The sequence below is a fragment of the Medicago sativa genome, chromosome 2 (genome assembly GCF_051527215.1).
Source record: "Medicago sativa cultivar Bolivia chromosome 2, Bolivia_mono, whole genome shotgun sequence".
Taxonomy (NCBI): Eukaryota; Viridiplantae; Streptophyta; class Magnoliopsida; order Fabales; family Fabaceae; genus Medicago; species Medicago sativa.
In genome coordinates, this window is record NC_140750.1 from 50,411,245 (window position 1) to 50,430,327 (window position 19,083).

At 34.7% G+C, this 19,083-nt stretch overlaps 1 protein-coding gene and 1 pseudogene across 1 annotated transcript; both read left to right on the forward strand.

The window, feature by feature from the left end:
• Nucleotides 1-8,262: 8,262 nt before the first annotated feature.
• LOC146948615 (protein BREAKING OF ASYMMETRY IN THE STOMATAL LINEAGE-like) lies at nucleotides 8,263-10,686 on the forward strand. The gene is made up of 5 exons (XM_085741456.1): nucleotides 8,263-8,308; nucleotides 8,484-8,809; nucleotides 9,261-9,377; nucleotides 9,490-9,650; nucleotides 10,399-10,686. Exons 1-5 carry the CDS (start codon nucleotides 8,263-8,265, stop codon nucleotides 10,505-10,507), a joined length of 759 nt encoding a protein of 252 aa, XP_085597582.1. The 3' UTR covers nucleotides 10,508-10,686.
• A 1,917-nt stretch (nucleotides 10,687-12,603) lies between these two features.
• LOC146948616 (WUSCHEL-related homeobox 11-like) lies at nucleotides 12,604-18,809 on the forward strand (annotated as a pseudogene).
• Nucleotides 18,810-19,083: the final 274 nt, after the last annotated feature.

Here is a 19,083-nt window from a genome sequence, read left to right on the forward strand (position 1 = left end):
GTGAGCATTCTTGACAGGGTATCTGGTGACATTTCAACTGCAGAGAGAGAAGTTGAATGTGTAAGTAAAGACTTAGGAGTAACAAAAGGAAGGTAATCTACCATGAGGATAAAACTCCAAAATCAAAGAACAAAACTACTGGTATCAGTCCCAAGATAAGTTGGAGCAAAGTAAAAGTGAAATCTACTGCCAGAAGAACAAGGAAGCGGAAGGTTGGCTCTTCAGATGAGTCTGACTACTATGTTGGAGAAGATGTGTCAAACATCACCGTATCTACTTCAAAAATGTTTGCTGAGAGGAAAGTTGTGAAGACTGCTTCAAATATACCTATTGATAAGGTATCATTTCACTTTCCTGAAAATGCACTAAGATGGAAGTACATATTTCACAGAAGGTTGGCTGTAGAAAGAAAACAAGGCAAGGAAGCGATGGAAATGGAACAAGTAATTAGTATGATCAAAGAAGCAGGGCTCTTGAAAACAGTGTGCAATATTGGTAATTGCTATGAAAAACTAGTAAGAGAATTTTTGGTAAATATGCCTAGAGACTGTGATAACTTTCTGAGTCAGGAGTATCAGAAGGTATATGTTAGAGGTGAATGTGTCAACTTCTCTCCTGATATCATCAACAGATTCCTAGGGATTGAAGAGGTTAATGATGATGAGCTGAAAGTAACTGACAACCAGATCTGTAGAGAAATCACTACTGATCAAGTAAGAGTTTGGCCTAGGAAAGGAAAAATTTCCTCTGAAAAACTATCAGTAAAATATGCTATTCTCAATCAAATAGCTGCGTTCAACTGGGTTCCAACAAGACATTTCTCAAATATTGCTATAGGTTTGGGAAAATTCATCTACTCTGTAGGCACTGGAACTAGAATGAACATTGGAAAATATGTCTTTGAACAAACTGTCAAGCATGCTAAGACTGATACTGTCAATTTTCCTATAGCCTTTCCCACCTTGTTGTGCAATATTATGATAGAACAACATCCCAGTTTGATAACTATTGTTGACACTCCAAAGAAGAGGGAACCTCCTCTTACTATTCACTCTAAGTTGTTTGAGTCCAGTCATGTTCCAGACCTTGTTGGAACATAAGGGAATGTACCTACTACAAGGATGATTACTAAACAGAAGATTGTGACTGCACTCAAAGATACTTGTGTTGAGCTGGAGGAAAGGATGACCCAGTTTAAACTCATAATCCAATCTCTAGAAAGGAAGGATGTTGCAGCTGAGAATAAATTGGAGGAAGAAGAACGTAATGACACAGAGGAGCAACTGGCAGATATCTTTACTAAGGCTTTGGATGCTAAACAGTTTGAACATCTAAGAGGCAAGTTAGGAATTTGCCTACATGAGGAAGCCTAATCATCTGCTGTGTGAGGCGTGCTGACCATATTTTACTTTTGCACGTCTTTGTAATGTGGGGTATACAATCAATGATGTACTCCTGATGCTCTGAACATTTTTGCTTGGCATATTTTGTGGCTAAAAAGGGGGAGAAAAATTGATGTTTCTTGCTTATACTCCCTTCTGTATATGTGCTTTGCATGTATCTATTTATATGCCTGTTTTTGTGCATGCCTGATTGCTTATTATTCATATTATATGTTGTTGCATTCTGCAACTATTTCAGGCTTGTGTGTAGATGTTGGCCCTCAAGTTGCAACATCTTGATGATCTGTAGGTCTTCATGACAATCTGAGAATTTGTTCTCAGTCATTTTGTGTTTTGTACATGTTCCATGCTGACATTCTATGATATGTTGGAACATGTCTATGAAGACTGGTGTAGATGTTAGCACTTGTGCTAAAACATCTCTGTGCTTCTGAGATTCTGGTTCTCTCAGATGCTGTACATGTTCCCTACAAATGCTCTATCCAAGGTTGGAACTTGTCTGTGAGACTCTGTGCAGATGTTGGCACTTTCGCTGCAACATCTTGGTGTAATTCTGAGAATTTATTTTTCTTAGGATTCTTAGTGTACAGGTTCCCTATTACTGTCTTATATTATGGAATCTGTCTGAATGACTCCTTAAAGTCAAAGTTGTTGTGTGTGACCTTTGATAGGTCTGCTAGCATGTATCTGCTGATAGTTTGCTAGCTTGTGAATATTCCTTGAATGTCTATGACCAGATCCTGAATTTTTTATGTTTATGCATTAGGAGTTTATCTGTTCAGATTTTCTGTATGCATGTATTCAGGGGGAGTAATGGAATATTCCTGTAAGTAGTCACTCATGAGATATTATATTCAGGGGGAGTGATACTTCTATGTGTGCTTGTGCTTAATCCAAGCTGGGTGAAGGATGTTGAGTCAGAGGTTTAAACATCTGCGTCTATCACTTGTAAGTTTGGGAATTTGTGTTTCCTGACTTCTTTATGCTATTGGTGATAGTTCTCTGAAGACATCCAAGTCTGTCACATGTAAGTATAGGAACTTAGTATTCTGTGCTTCTACGGCTGGTTGATGACAGTACTCTGTAGGTATGGGAAATTTATTTTTTCCCTTGCCTCTATGTGTGGCATGTTCTCCTGTCTGATGTGTTGAAGGATGTTGGAACATCCTATGTCTGTAGCATTGGAATGTAATTTTCCTCTGCTCTTGAGAGAGCTTGCATCTCTCCACTTCTGTGTTGGAAGTTATCTTCCTTGACTAGCATTGGAATTTATTTTTTCTCTGCTCTTGAGAGAATTTTGGTTCTCTCTTCATCATTTGTACAAGAACTTAGGTTCCCTAGTTGTAGCTAAGGAATTTATTCCTCAGCTCTTGAGACTATGCTACTGATCTGATCCGCTGCTGCATGTCTCTGATCTAGTGTAATACCTCTGCCAGCTTAAGCTGAGATTGAAGATCTGTGAGGTATTCTATGTATGCACACTTTTTCTTTCTCTAAAGTGATACTGTCTGCTACTTCTTCTTCTTGAATATGTGTTCGTGATGACTTGAGGAAGTGTATCTATGGTGTCTCTTTGGATTCTGTGTGCTAGCTGTTTCTTCATTGGTGTGTGCTCATGCTCTTGGAGGAATGATATCTTTTGTATCCCTCTGTTTCATAAAGTATTGGCCTTAATTTGTTTTAGCCAAAAATATGCCAAAGGGGGAGATTGTTGGGTATTTGTGTTGGCTGCATTGTTGCTAAAACAAATATCCTTGTTCTGTAAGTTGGAACCAATGTTCCAGCATGTGGTTAGGCGACTCTGTAAGATGTTGGATACAATGTTTCAATATCCTGGCACGGTTCAGTGTGCCTGAGTTCTCGCCTGTTATGTACGCACGTATTTTATCGTTTAAGGAAACCATATTTCCTTTACTTACTGACCAAGTAACGCGCATATCTTATAAGAATCAGCTGTGGAATATTACTAAAATAGATATTTTATTTTAGGAAATATTTGTTACGATTTGGAATGTTTCTAAATAGGTTCCGACATATTAGGACTTTCCAGAATTGTTTCTCATTCTGTTTTGTAGGTTTGCTGAACCGATCTGCAAGTTTACTGAAGCCCAATGATTATTTAGCCCAAGCTGCATCAATATAAAAGGAAGACTTCAAGACCTAATTATTCATTCAAGCCGTCATACTAAAAAGTTTAGATCTTTAGGGTTTGAGTCTTCATGTATTCTGTTCTTGTGTCGTTTGTGATGCAAGTCTAGAATCTTTTGTGTGTTCTTTCTTGTGTCGGTTTAGATACTTGTTTAGAACTGGTTTTGTGAGTATTGATACTCTTGTGCATCAAACCGAAGTTGTGAAACAAGGTTTGGTTGTTTATGTTGGAAGGTAACTTCTATTTCTTTGTGTTTGAGGTCTGATAGGTCACTGGGGCAGTGACTGACCATTAGGATAGTGAGATGGGATCTCAGATCTAGGAGTTCCTAGGTTGAAGTTTAGACGGGTAGGTCCTAGGTCATATAGTGTAAACGAGGAGTTTGATGAGAGCTATTGAATAAGGACTACACTAGTGGATTTCCTTCCTGGCTTGGTAGACCCCAGATGTAAGCGTGTTGTGCTGAACTGGGTCAACAAACTCACTGTGTTCTTTATTTTCTTGTCCTTTATTTTTCTTGTTTTTATTTCTGTTTTATCGCTCGATGTTGAAACATTAACCGAAACATTGCAAACGTTAAAACATCTGACAGAACTTTTAAAACAAGTGCGCTAGAATTTCACATTCCTTTACCTGATAGTGCCCTTTGAAATTTTAGACTTGGTCATCTTTCTTTTCTAGAATGAATTTGTTGAAATCTAGTTTTCCTTTTGTTCATGTTGATTCTAAGGCTACTTGTGATGTGTGCCATTTTGCTAAGCATAGAAAACTCCATTTCCCTGAAAATTGTAATAAGGCTTCAAATACTTTTGATCTAATACACTTTGATATTTGTGGTCCTATTTCTGTTCCTTCCATTCATAAACATGTCTATTTCTTAACTGCAGTTGATGATTATAGCAGATATACTTGGTTAACTCCAATGAAAACAACAAGTGAAACCAGATAGCATGTCATTGATTTCATAACTCTCATTGAAATCATTTTAACTGCAATGTGAAAACTGTCAGAAGTGATAATGGCCTTGAATTTAACATTCCTCTTTTTTATGCATCAAAAGGCATTTTACATCAAACCAGTTGTGTTGAAACACTTCAACAAAATGCAAGAGTTGAGAGAAAACATCAGCACATTTTGAACATCACTAGAGCTTTACTTTTTCAATCTCATTTACCTAAATATTTTTGGTCCTATGCTGCAGTTCATGCAGTTTTCATCATGAATAGAGTGCCTAGTCCTATTTTACAAAATCAATCACCATATTTCCTACTGCATGAAATGCAACCTGATTCACATCAACTTAAAGTTTTTGGTTAATTAGCCTATGCTTCTACTTTACAAGCTCAAAGAAGCAAACTTGATTCTAGAGCAAGAAAGTGCATATTTCTTGGTTACAAAAGTGGTATGAAAGGAGTTGTTCTTTTAGACATACACTCAAAACAAATTTTTGTTACTAGAAATGTTACTCATCATGAAAGTATTCTTCCTTATCAATCTAACCCTTCACATATTCCTTGGAACTATCATACCAACATACAATCTGTTTCTGACATCTCATCTTCCCCAAATACTGAGAGTGTCTCTGATGTTTCACCCCTTCCTATTGATTCTTCTCTTCCCACTACAAATGACATATCCACATCTCCTCCTCCCTCCACTCCTTTACCTAAACCCACTAGACTCAGGTCTCAACCAGCTTATTTGAAAGATTATGTATGCAGTTCATCTACTCAGTCACCATCATCAATCAACTCAGGTATTTCTTATCCCCTCTCATCTTTTCATTCATATCATCATTTATCACTTTCACATAAAGCTTTTTCTACTTTTGTCACACAAAGTACTGAGCCAAAAACCTATAAAGAAGCATGTTAGTATGATCATTGGTTAAGAGCAATGAATGTTGAATTAGAGGCACTAGCTAATAATGGCACTTGGTGCATTGTTGATACACCGCCAAATATGAAACCTATTGGTTGCAAATGGGTGTATAAAATCAAGTACAAAGCCGATGGTTCCATTGAAAGATACAAAGCAAGACTGGTGGCTAATGGTTATAATCAGTTAGAGGGTCTTGATTATTTTGATACATTTTCACCAGTAGCCAAACTAACTACTGTAAGGACTCTTCTTGCTATTGCATCTATTCACAATTGGCATCTGCACCAACTAGATGTGAACAATACTTTTCTTCATGGTGAGTTACAAGAAACTGTTTACATGACAATTCCAGAAGGTGTTTCATGTTCATCTGGCAAAGTCTGTAAATTGAAGAAAAGCCTTTATGGTTTGAAACAAGCTAGTAGAAAATGGTATGAGAAGCTAACTACATTACTTCTAGCTGAAGGATACTGTCAATCAACTGCTGACTATTCTTTGTTCACCCTTCAACATGGAAGTGATTTCACAACACTTTAAGTGTATGTGGATGACATTATATTAGCTGGCACTTCACTTGTTGAGTTCCAAAGAATTAAGAACATTCTTGATAATCAATTCAAAATCAAAGATTTTGGGATTCTTAAATATTTTTTGGGATTGGAGGTAGCTCATTCCAAAGAAGGAATCTCTATTTCACAGAGAAAATGTTGCCTTGATTTGCTTGATTCATCAGGTCTTTTAGGTGCCAAGCCTGCTCCTACACCTTTAGACACTTCAGTCAAATTGCATCAAGACACAAGTAAACCTTTTACAGATGTGTCTTGCTACATGAGGCTCATTGGAAGATTATTGTACTTAAACACTAGAAGACCTGATATTTCACTAGCCACTCAACAATTGAACCAGTTTCTCAAGGTTCCTACTACTATTCACTACAAAGCTGCATGTAGAATTCTAAGATACCTCAAAAATGCTCCTGGTCTTGGTCTTCTATTCCCAAGAAAGTCAGAAGCACAAATCTTAGGTTAAGTTGATGCAGATTGGGCATGTTGTGTGGATACAAGAAGGTCAACTACTGGTTTTTGTTTCTTTTTGGGCTCTTCACTCATATCTTGGAAAGCAAAGAAGCAGCCAACCATTTCAAGGTCCTCTTTAGAAGCTGAATATTGGGCTCTATCAGTTGCAACATGTGAACTTCAATGGATATTATACTTATTGAAGGATCTTAATATCAAGTGTGTCAAGCAACCAGTTCTTTACTGTGATAGTCAGAGTGCCATTCACATAACATCCAAAAGAACAAGACACCTTGAGATTGATTGTCATTTGGTCAGAGAAAAATTGCATAAGGGTATTCTCAAGCTTCTACCTATTTCAACTAATGAGCAGCTGACAGACTTCTTAACCAAAACACTTCCACCTCCAAAATTTAACACTTTCATATGCAAGTTGGGAATGATCAATATATATCATGCTCCAGCTTGTGGGAGACTGTTGAAAGATAATATAGAAGAGATAGAAACACATTTGCTAAATGAAGAAGAAGTAGAAACAAGCAAAGCCTCAATAACTTGCAACACAAGTTACTACTTTACATAGTAGTTAGAACTCATAACTAACTTGATGAGCTGTCATAAAGTTAGTTACTATCTAGTGTAGATTAGTACATGGTAGCTTATGCTACAACTTCACTTGTAAACTCTATATAACGATGTTGTAGCTTCCATTACAAGTTAATGAAAATAATCATTCATTTTTCACATTTTTCTCTCTTTTTCTTCTCTCTTTTCATCCAAGTTCATCTTCTCAATAAGGGGCGGCACGAGTGAGAAAGGTTAGTCTATAAAATGCTAATTATAGACAATGTATTTATAAAAATAATGAAAACGCAAACAAATTGTTCACTTCAAAAGTGTTTTATCTCTTTGTAATGAAATAAAATTAACACAAATTTTGAAAATATAGTAAACATTTTCACAAAGTAAACGAAAAGACTCTTATGTGTCTAGTATGGGTAAAAAAAAAATCCAAATGATTATTTTTTTATATAAACTTGCAGATTTTTTTTATATATATTTCTGCTCTTTTTATCGCGCTTGCCCTTGGAAATTATAAACGATATTTTTTATGAATTTTTTTATTAAAAATATATAGATTAGATGTTTGTGAATTTCAAATTATAACACATGATACTTTTCATTTTCAATGACACCAACATTATAGTAAATATAATATCAATTCTTATACTTTTTAATGACATCAACGATATTAGAATAATGAAAAAGTCAGCTCAAAATCTTCTATTCCTTTTATACATAGTATATATAGTATATATTTATATATGAATAGGAATAAGTTGAATTAGTTTATAAAATTAATTTATATTAAAAAAAATAATTTATCAAGTTGAATAAAAGATTTTGTTTTATGATAATAAAATGAAGTTAAATAAAAAGAGTATCCTCCCGTGTGTGACTCGATTCATTGTAATCCCTCCCTCTTCCTTCATTCACATTGTTGAAAATAAAATGAATGTTTTATCAAAATTCTAGAATACAATTATGGACTGCTGTCAAATTAAATCCCCACTAATTAGTCACAAAAAAATCCCCACTAATTTCTACATTCTCTTAATAGAATCACAATTGACAAGGTATCATTAAGGTTTTACACCGTAAATTCATTTACCTTAAATGCACTTTCAAATTCAAATCCTAAATTCCCTCTAGTACATGATCTTGTCTCTAACACAATATTTCTCAACTACCACAATATTCTCTTCCAAAAAAATAAACAAAATATAAAACCATCATGATCACACCATCAACAATGAAATGGAGAGCTTCATGTTTTTCGCCATTCAAGTTGCCTTTAGGTATAAACTGATTTCATATTTTTTTTGTTGTATTTTTTTATTGAACAACATTTTTGTTTTTTAATTTTTATTTTACGTTTCAAAAATACACATTTATGTTTTTTATTTTGTCAATTTTTTAAAGGATTTATTTTGTCAATTTTAATCATTTTTGTCCTTACAACTATATATGCAGGTGATCATGAATCTAAATCATTCCCACAAATTGAAGTGAGAAAAGAAATGGTATTTGACAAGAAAAAAGACAACAAGGTCATCAAGAATTTGTCACCTCCAAGCGAAAAATGCAACAAAAAGGTAGATCTATTAAACAAGGGAAAAGAAGGGGTTGATAATAATGGTGATTCAATTAGGACAGTACTTTCAGATCAAGAATATATTGTGTTTAGCTTTAGAGAGGATGGATCATTTGATGTAGACGTGGATAGCATTGGTGCCAAATCTGAGTCGTCTAGAACTGTTGACGGAAAGCGTGAAAACTCAAAGCTAGTGAGTCGAAAGGTACATATTACACACTCATTGCCATTAACAAAATTCTCAATTTTTCATATTAATTATACCCTTATGACTTTGCTAGATATCATACTATAGATGGATATAATCATATTATGTCAATGGTTTTTAATTGATTGCGAATATTTATATTGCTGCCAAATGCGGAGAAAGCTTGGTCAATGCGGTCAAAATTGCGTTTGTTATGTCATTGCAGATACCTTAAAATCTTTTATGTTGATGCCATAATTTGTGGCTGTCGTTTGCAATTTGAAACTATGAATATAGTATAGCGAAATCGTTTGCAATTACAGTTAAACGCTGCCGATGAGACCTAAATTGCGGTTGCCTTGCAATTTGTAGAGACATAAAAAACTTTGATGTCGCAACCATTGCAGATTTGTAGTTTAGAAATGTCTTCCAAACTAATAATAATAATCTAAATATGAATTTTATGCAGCTTGATTATAATGAGAGTGCAGAAGTTAGGAACCACCACATAGAGAAGAATATATCAAATGCAAACCAGCATGATACTAATCAACCTGACCAAGTTTACTTGACCCCGATCAAAGAGGTTCGTCGCCACCGTAAATATTTTTTTCTATGTTTGATGCATTAGTGTTATCATACTATTTTTTTTTTATTTGGAATTTTCTTTTTATTTGGAATTTTCTTTTGGCCTATAGGATGAAGCAAAAGAGACCATAAGTTTGAGTTCAACTCAACACAGAGACAACATAGGAAGATCATGCCAGAAAGAGGAGATTGAAGATGGTCGGTTGGTGTCTATTAATTCAAGGAACTCTAATCAATCTGAAGGCAGTAGAGGTTCTTTTGCATTCCCTGAGTAAGTTAATATCTTATGGCAAAAATGTATCTACAATAATTTGGGATCGCATAATTTTGGAAACTGGGTTGTAAGGTTAGACTGCCCCCATTGCAAAACTTTTAAAACATCTCCCTCATGTGAACAAGACATTTGGAATGTGACCTGAATGATTTTGTAGCAGGTGATCCAACGGATGTTTTGTCGGCTCAATACCATCTAAGATTTTTAGTTTAGCCTAACTCAACCCTTATAAAACCGGTTTGTATGGTGATAACCATCCACCGATTACAAACACAAGTTTAGATTTTATCTCTTCTAATATCACACTTTTAATAAACAATTCACCCGTCTTCGTGAGTTTAACTCAGTTGGTATGGGCAATGTAAAATATATGCAAGGTCCGGGGTTCAAACCCCGACCACCACCAAAAAACTAATAAACAATTCACCCGTCACATGAAATTTATTTGGTCTTAACCTAACCAATTCAAGTAGGACACATTCCAAAAATAATATGCTACACTATAATTTTTTTTTTGGTTTTTTTTTTTGGTCAGGTAGTCTAGTGGCTAGAATTCATCTTATAAGGTGAATAAGTGGGGTGTCCGCGGTTCGAACCCCGGCCCCTGCATATAATAATGCATTGTCCTACCAACTGAGCTATGCTCACGGGACTGCTACACTATAATTTAAATCAATAGGAGAACGTGTTAATGAAATTTATTTGGGTCCTAACCTATTGTTGTTATTTTGTGTGAATGACACAGGTTAGCTTGGGAAATGAAGGGAAGTCCTGTCAAAATGCCAAAATCAGAGGATCCGCATATAAAGAAGCAGAAGATTCGATGTGTGGGATTTCAGTGTTTTAGATTTTGATGATTTAATTTCATGCCTTTTAGTTTTTATATTTTCAACTTTAGATGAATGAATTCTTCTGTGCAGAGTAGGTGTACATTAGAAAACGCCATTCACCATTTGTCAGTATATTTATCTAACCAAGTAAACTGACTTGATTGATAAGTTTTTCTATTAAGGGAAATGTTAACGAGTGCCCCCGTGACACTTTTTAAGCACTTTAAATCGTAAGTTTTTTTACGAAAAGTTGTGTATTTAAAGCATAGGAAATTGTAATAGTTGACTTTTTGAATGAATAATTGCTAAATTCGGGATCCTTAAAGAGTGCCCCTTAACCTATGAAGCCCGGATACGTAGTGCGATACGGGTACGATACGATACGGGTACGCGAATACGCGAAATTTTTAAAATTTAGGATACGATACGGCTAAGATACGTTAACAAAATATTTATATTAAAATTTATATGCCTGTAAAATACTTAAAAAAAACATTGATTACTCATACTATATAATCATAAAAGTTACAATTTACAAAAAAAAAAAAAAAAAAATACATATGATCAAAATAAAAAATGTAAAGTTTTTGTATAAATCATATTCTATTTTCATTCATATGTTAGGATATCAACAAATGTATCAATAAAAGAACTCAAAACAAAGTTTGTTTAATGTTGATTGATTAAATCTCCCCTCTCTCGTTACTTTCATCCACCAAAATCATAATATTTAATTTGTTAATTGAAAAGTAATTATAGTGATTCGTATCTTAAATTTTCACAACACAATCTCAATTTTATACACTTCATTTTTTTTTGGATACGTCTGTGTGAAGTATCTTATAAGTATCTGTGTGTATCCGTCGAGTATCTTTTAAGTATCCGATAAAATATATATTTTAAATTAAAATAATTAATTCCGATACTTCTGGGATACGGTATCCGGAGTATCCGCGGAGTATCGGTATCCGATACGTATCCGACACGGGTACGGCACCATTTTGGAGTATCCGGGCTTCATAGCCCTTAACAAGACCCATTTATTAATAAACATGGACTTGAGTTGAGTTAAGTTACTTCTTAATTCTCCCGTTGCTAAGTTTTACGTGTCTTAGGCATAATATGATAAAAGAGCCTCGTAATACATCATAATCTTTTTTAGCTCATTGTTGTGTTTTTTTTAGCTCTTCATTTCGGTTTTTTTTCTCGGTTTTCACTACCAAATAACTGTTTTTTTCAACATCTAAATAAATCAAATACTTCATAGACACAACAAAATAAAATACCATAGAAGTAGAGAACAATAGCACCTTCGAAGTAACTGGAATTTTTGCTCCCGAAAAGATAGAGATTGAAATTTTATCACCTAAGAATAATAACACCAAAAAAGTAAAAGTACATCAACGCGTAATTAATTAATTTTTAAACTTTTGGATGGAAAATTCTCTAATGTTAAGCTCATAATAACAATAACACATGATACAAAATTAGTGTTAGACTTTTTAGAAGAATTATATATACAAAAACTCCTTTGTATGCGAGAAGTACATCATTCCTCTTTTAATTAAATTCCTCTTTTTAAAAGAAGATGCATCTTCTCTTCGGTAGCTCATGCCATAAGAACTCCACAGTTAAGCGTGCTTGACTTGGAGCAATTTTGGGATGGGTGACCTACCGGGAAGTTTCCCGGTAAGCGTGTGAGTGAGGACAAAACACGCTGAAAAGACTCGTGTTGGTTTGTAGGGTCAGTCGGTAATCCTGAAAGCAGTCTGGGATGTTTCAAATGGTATCAGAGCAGACCTCTCCCAGTACGGTGTGGTTCGGGGACGAACCAGGCGGAAGCTGGTGGGCATGTAACACCCACGGCTGACGAGGGCAGGGGAGTGATCGCCGGTGCACAAGGCACGACAATGAGCGGCTTTCGACAGTTTTCTAGAGGAACCGAATCACATCAGAATAAGAGGGATCCTAAGGCTGTGTAGCTATAGGACTACATGGTTGAAGGAAGGCTTATAAGAATTGTTTGGTACTACCTATATCAACAAGATGCATCTTCTTTTCGGTAGCTCATTCCATAAGAACTCCACAGTTAAGCGTGCTTGACTTGGAGCAATTTTGGGATGGATGACCTACCGGAAAGTTTCCCGGTAAGCGTGCGAGTGATGACAAAACACGTTGAAAAGACTCGTGTTGGTTTGTAGGGTCAGTCTTCAATCCTGAAAGCAGTCTGGGGTGTTACAATGGTTCTTCGAATCCCCTCTATTCGGCTGTTGGAATAAATTAATAGTCAAGCATTATTCAGGGTTATTAAGAGTTTTCTATAAAAGCGAGGAGTTCATGGAGTCTTACTAGCTACCAGCTGTCAAGCTGCACCTACTGATCACACAGATTTGTACGTGTGGGGACTTACTTTTTTAGAGGTTTGGGTTCATCTCCCTCCAGATGTCATTTGTAACCTTACACCAGAATTTCTACACGGTTCAGTGTTTAGCGTTGTCAGTCCTATAGGAAGATACACTTTGGCGCGTAAAGGTACGTGTAGGTTTTTACTTTCTCATAGGTATTTGAAACAATGACAATTATTAGAGCTCCTAAATTCTCTTTGTCCTAAAGGTACCCTCGTCTATTGAATATTTGAAGTTCATCAACATCTTCTACCTCAAGGTAGTAAAATTAAATATGATCCCCAAAATAAATGAATAAAAACATTAAATTAAAATATGTGATGACAGATCATCTTACGTTATTCTTAGCATGTTTTTCAGTCATTTTCAATAGGTTTTACCAGCAAAACGGAGGAGTATTAGAGAAACTGCCTATGATTTCGGAACATTTGTAATATTTTCTATATTTGAGTCTGTAATTCTATTCTTCCTGAAACCTAGCAATTTTAGGGTGTTTTTGAAGTAGTTTACAAAGAAATTGTGCAAATCGGCAAAACAAGAACGTCCAAATATTTGTGAAGACCTTGGGAAGATCAAGAATGAAGATTCAAGAGGTCTCATAAGACTTTACAGAGGGAGGAACTCTGCTCCCAGGTCCCATGACAACTTATATGGAAGCAAACGCCCAAAATGATGGAAAAACGGAGAAAAAGGGGCCGGGACGCACTCACATGCACCTAGGGCATTGTGAGTTTCACACTCACATGCGCCTAGGGCATGTGGTGTGTGCCCTATGCACTGAAAGAGTGTGGGGCGAAAACATCTTTTCATGCTTTTTTGTGGGTAAAGCCTGCGTTTTCAGCCCAAACTCAGGTGGAAACTCTCCCTATAAATAAAGCTTTCCTCATTCCTAATTTCTAGTTCAGAACTCGAGCAGTTCAAGAGGAAGGCGATTCTAGCAGCTTCAGGAGGAGTTTTTCTATCTTCTCCGTTTTTTTTTCTAGGGTATGTTTTTATCTTTTAGTAATTTTTCTTTAGTTACCATGTGTAACTAAATCTTATTAGGTTATGGTTCTAAGATGAACCTCTGTTTATTTTGTTGAATAAATATTTAATTTAATGTCATTTATTTATTTATTTATTTATTTTATATTCGCTATTAAATTTTATTAGGTTAGATTTATTTGTATTGTAGTGCAACCCTAATTTAGGCATTTAGGTTGTGACGGAGCCTACTATTGATGCTTATATCTTGATATTTATATTTGTCTATTTAGAAAGTAATTAGTCAAGAAAATAGATAAAAGATACCGAAAGCGCCTAGTTACGAGGTGACATTACTAATATGGATTAAAATCTGTTGAACCTAGGATGCAACTAGTTAATTCTTAACTAAGAAAACAAGTATTATAAGATCTAAACCGAACCTAGTAAAATCATTATCCTAAACCCTTAGTAAGGTAGACGCTGATAGGGCTGCCCGTTTGTATAACTACCGAGAGAGGGAGAGTGTGCTATGAGATACCTAAGATTCATAGATGGGAAACCCCTTTAGGAACATTGGCCTTCATTGCCTTTGAAAATTTAGGAATGCCAATATAAATTCTATGTTTCAATTACCTTTGAGGGAGTAATACCCCCACACTAATAATCCCTACGAAGGTGGTGGATCCTATAGGATTAATAATCCAATACCGTAGCGCGTGTATAACCTTAGTGTGAATCAACAGGTGCAACTCAAAATTGGCGGGAGAGACCTAAATCAACTGAGATAGTAAGGCTCCGCACGTAAAGATCATCATGCGATCAGCAAGTACAACTTGATGAACCGGCTAGGTTAGAACATCCCAACGACCTCATCACTTGTATAATCTAAATAAGATAAATAAACGTGACATGAATGTTATTTAATTCCAACAAATAAATAGGGGGATTCGAAGAATCCTAACTGCTACTTACTTTTCTGCAACCAAAACAGGTAACTTGCTTTGTTGCAAACAGATAAAGATTGCAATCTCTATCCTTCAAACTCTTTTATTTTAATTTTGTTAAACCAAATAAGTAACGTGAATTGTTTGGATGGAATGACAATCACTGTGGATACGATACTCTACGTACACTTTATTACTTGGTAAACGATTTGGTACACTTGCCTAATCCGACCATCAATATCCAACAAACAAAATAGAGGTTCATCTTAGAACCCTAGCCTAAAAAGATTTAGTTACTCATGGTAACTAAAGGAAAATTACAAAAGAAATAAAACATACCCTAGAGACTTAGAGTGAGGTGAGAGATTCCTTCTTTGAACCTCCTAGTGCTTGCCTTCCTCTTGAACCGCTTCTTTTTGAATGATAAATTATGAATGAGAGGACTACTATTTATAGGGAGAGTTTCCACCTAAAGTTGGTCTTAAAAATCAGGCTTTTCCACTTAAAAGTTGCAAAAAAACAGTTATGGCCCGCTCTTCCCACACTTGGGGCGCATGGATTGGCATCCAAGTTTATTTCTGCCACACTTGAGGCGCTTGGCCCACACTTGGGGCACCCAAGTATATTTTTTCTCACAATTGGGGTGCATGGTCCATGCTTGGAGCGCATGGATCATGCTTGAGGCACCCTAGTGTGTTTATTCATCGTTTTGGGTGTTACTTCCATATAGGATGTCTTGGGAACAGAATTCCTCCCTTTGTAATGTCCTTCAAAGCCTCTTGAATCTTCATTCAGAGTCTTCTCAAAGTCTTACAAGTCTTCAAATGTTTTGTTTTACCGATTTGCATGATTTTTTCGTGAATTACCTCAAAACACCATAGAATTGTTATGTTTCAGGTAAAGTAGAATTACATGACTTAATATATAAAACTTAACAAAATGTACCGAAATAATAGGCAATTTCTCTAATACTCCTATATTCTGGGTGAAAAACTAACTGAAAATGACTGAAAAATATGCTAATAACATTGTAAGATGATCTGTCATCAATTATCCATTTCCATTGATCATTTACACTACTCATTTTTCTTCGTAGTCTACTAAAATGAAATTAAGCAGTGTAAGTAAAGATAGCAAACATGGTTCTTTGTTTTTATTATATTTGTTTTCTTTTTTGTTTGTTTCTCCTTTTCCTTTTAGTTCATTGCTGTCGTGTATTTCATGCATGCACCCATTCTTATTTATGAATAATTAATTTTTGACTTTTTCCCTACTATGCGTATTTTATTAAGTATTTTACTCTCGTCGATCTTATTTAGAAGAGAAAGTTGAGTCAACAAAAGTTAATGTATATGGTTCAAAACTTTGACCAGATATATTAACCTTCCTTTACTAAACTTTCTTATATACTTATAAGACCGAAATGAGTATTAAATAGGAGGAGGGGAGTATATTTAATAGGAGCAGCCTTGCAATTAAATCATCCTCCATTGTCTATTAAATCCGAAAAAAAACACTACCAACAATCCGAAAAAAACACTGCCAACAATCCGAAAACAATCCAAAAAAAAAAAAAAAAGGAGAAAGAAACATAAAACGAACATGAACCATGTTTGCTAACCGTTGTGTATAGCTGTAGCTTTTATTTACACTGCTTAATTCTGTTTCTTTGAAGAAAACTGCTTGTTTTTCATGCAAGTGTGTTTTTTTTCGGATTGTTGGCGGTGGTGTTTCTTTGAAGAAAACTGCTTGTTTTTTCATACACCACTGCCACCAATCCGAAAAAAACACACTTGCATGAAAAACAAGCAGTTTTCTTCAAAGAAACATAATTAAGTAGTGTAAGTAAAAGCTACAGCTATACACAGTGGTTAGCAAGCATGGTTCATGTTCGTTTTATGTTTGTTTCTCCTTTTCCTTTTGTTTGTTTGTAATGTGTCCAATTTTATAAATATTTAAATATTGTCTTTTTATATTCCGTTTTATATATTATACAATTGTATTCTAGTTAGTATCATTTTTATAAATTCTAGTACTTCTATCTACTAATCTTCTCTATCTTTTGATATTTAGGATTCTGTTCAATAATTCCTCTTAGTTTCTCCATCTGTCCCAGCATATCAACGATGGATCGGTGATGGCTCCCTCGAACAAACATTGGCCTAGCATGTTTAAGAAGTCAACAAATCCGTCCAACTCCAACCATCAGAATCAGCAGCATAGCCTCAACTCCTCTCTCTTCATTGGTTTCGAAACAACTCCTTCTATTCATTATCATTATGATTATTATTATTTAATCAAATTGACATGTATGTGTGTATGAAAGATCGAAATCAATGACTCTACAAACTCAAAATCCAATCAAAACAATTATATAGATTTGGTTTTTTTTTTCTTCCATGTTGGGGATCATAGGAACGAATCAAACCAAACAAATTTTATCGCTACAGGTTCGAATATCAATTTCATATCAATCAAAATTGTTCGCTTCAGATCTAAATGAACAATTATATTTTTTATAATTTAATTTATTTTATAATATATGTGGTGTTTTCTTAAAAAAAATATTTTATCAATAATTATATATAATTTTCCTAGTACTTTATGTAATTTTTAAATGTATAAAAAATATAATGTTTAAAATAGTTGTATTTTCTTAGATTTTATACAATAAACTTCTTAATTTAAATATATATATATATATGATTGAAATGAATAATATAAAGTTTCTTCAGAAGATTCATTTTGTTTGAATTTTTGTTACTCTTGTTTGATTGGCTTATAACAAATATTGTTTAGGCAGAAATGCTGAATTGGTTTGAATTTTTGTTATTCTAGTTTGATTGACTTATAACAAATATTATTGAATTGGTCTGAATTTTCTTTACTCTAGTTTGATTTTCTTATAACAAATATTGTTTAGGAGGAGATGCTAAAGAGAGAACTTCTCAACCGAAGCCAAGATGGAATCCAAAGCTTGAGCAAATCCGTATTCTCAAAGCCCTATCCAACTAGGGATGGTGAATCCACCAAGAGATGAGATTAAGAACATACGTGAACAATTACAATAATTTGGGCAAGTTGGTGATGCTAGTGTCTTTTACTGGTTTCAAAACCGCAAATCCAGAAGCAGACAAAATAAAAGAATCTCCAACATCAAGAGACCAGAAACACAACCAAACGCAACTCCTAATAACTCTCTGACACAAATTAATACATCCCCTTTCAACTCATCTTCATCTTATTGGATTGATCATCAAAAAGCCTCTCCCAGTGAAATCATAATATGTCATTAATGATCAACTTCAAGGTAGTTAATATCAATATTTGCAAAGTGATTAAACTCATAGTTAATAGTTTTGATTAAATACAAATGATTTAAAATAAACTGAATTTGAATTCTAATTGCAACAATTTTTTTATCAGACTTTACTTTCCAATTGTACCAAACTTTAAATTACCTAATCCCCTTAAAACCGAAGCGGTAAGACAAACCACACACACACACACACATATATATATATATATATAAATTTTTACATATATGATACATTAAGAAAAATGCACCCAAAAGTTAAAGCACCGTGTATGCTGATGTGTTATATTATTCCGTTGACGTGTTTTCATTTAGTTGATGTTTGTGTTTTTGGATTGCATATGACAAATGAATTGTTGTATGTTTGTTTTTTAGGTTTTGGTAGGGAAGATGGTACGGCCAAATGTAAGGTGACTACTAATGGTGTCGTATTCAAAGTTTCTGCAAGGCCTTTTAACGATCGTGAACTCTTTGATGATGAAGCAATTCTATTTGACTCCTCTAGTACCCCGGTTCTAACTGATGAGTGGGGTGTTACCCTCAACTCACTGCACCATGGGGTGAATTATTATCTAGTCTGCAATTTTTTCTTATAACCTAAGCCTTATTAATTTACTTTTGGTTAAAGTGTACTTTTGACCCCTTATGTTTTTCAATGTTGCGATTTTGGCACTCTATTAAAAATTGACAAATGTAGTACTATCTCAGTTAAGGCCTGTGTGGCAGCTCACTTGTCTTAGTGGTATGTCATACGTGCACTTTTTTAATAATTTTTTTTTTTAAAAATCCACATATGTATCTCAGGAATTAAAAAAATTTAAAAAGTAAAAGAAATAGAAAGGGGCACTGATGGATATCAAACCCATACTTTAAACAATCTTCCTCTCCCTTCCTCTCTGCAGTGCCACTGAAGTTGTTGGGGGTGGAGATGAGACAAAATTGAAGTAAATGGTTTCATCATCACCAAAT

Excerpts from the sequence above, each read along its gene's own strand:
- LOC146948615 (XM_085741456.1), top strand. The coding sequence starts at position 8,263 with ATGAAATGGAGAGCTTCATGTTTTTCGCCATTCAAGTTGCCTTTAG. Across the intron at positions 8,810-9,260 it reads CAAAGCTAGTGAGTCGAAAG|CTTGATTATAATGAGAGTGC; the intron begins GTACATATTACA and ends AATTTTATGCAG. Across the intron at positions 9,378-9,489 it reads ACTTGACCCCGATCAAAGAG|GATGAAGCAAAAGAGACCAT; the intron begins GTTCGTCGCCAC and ends TTTGGCCTATAG.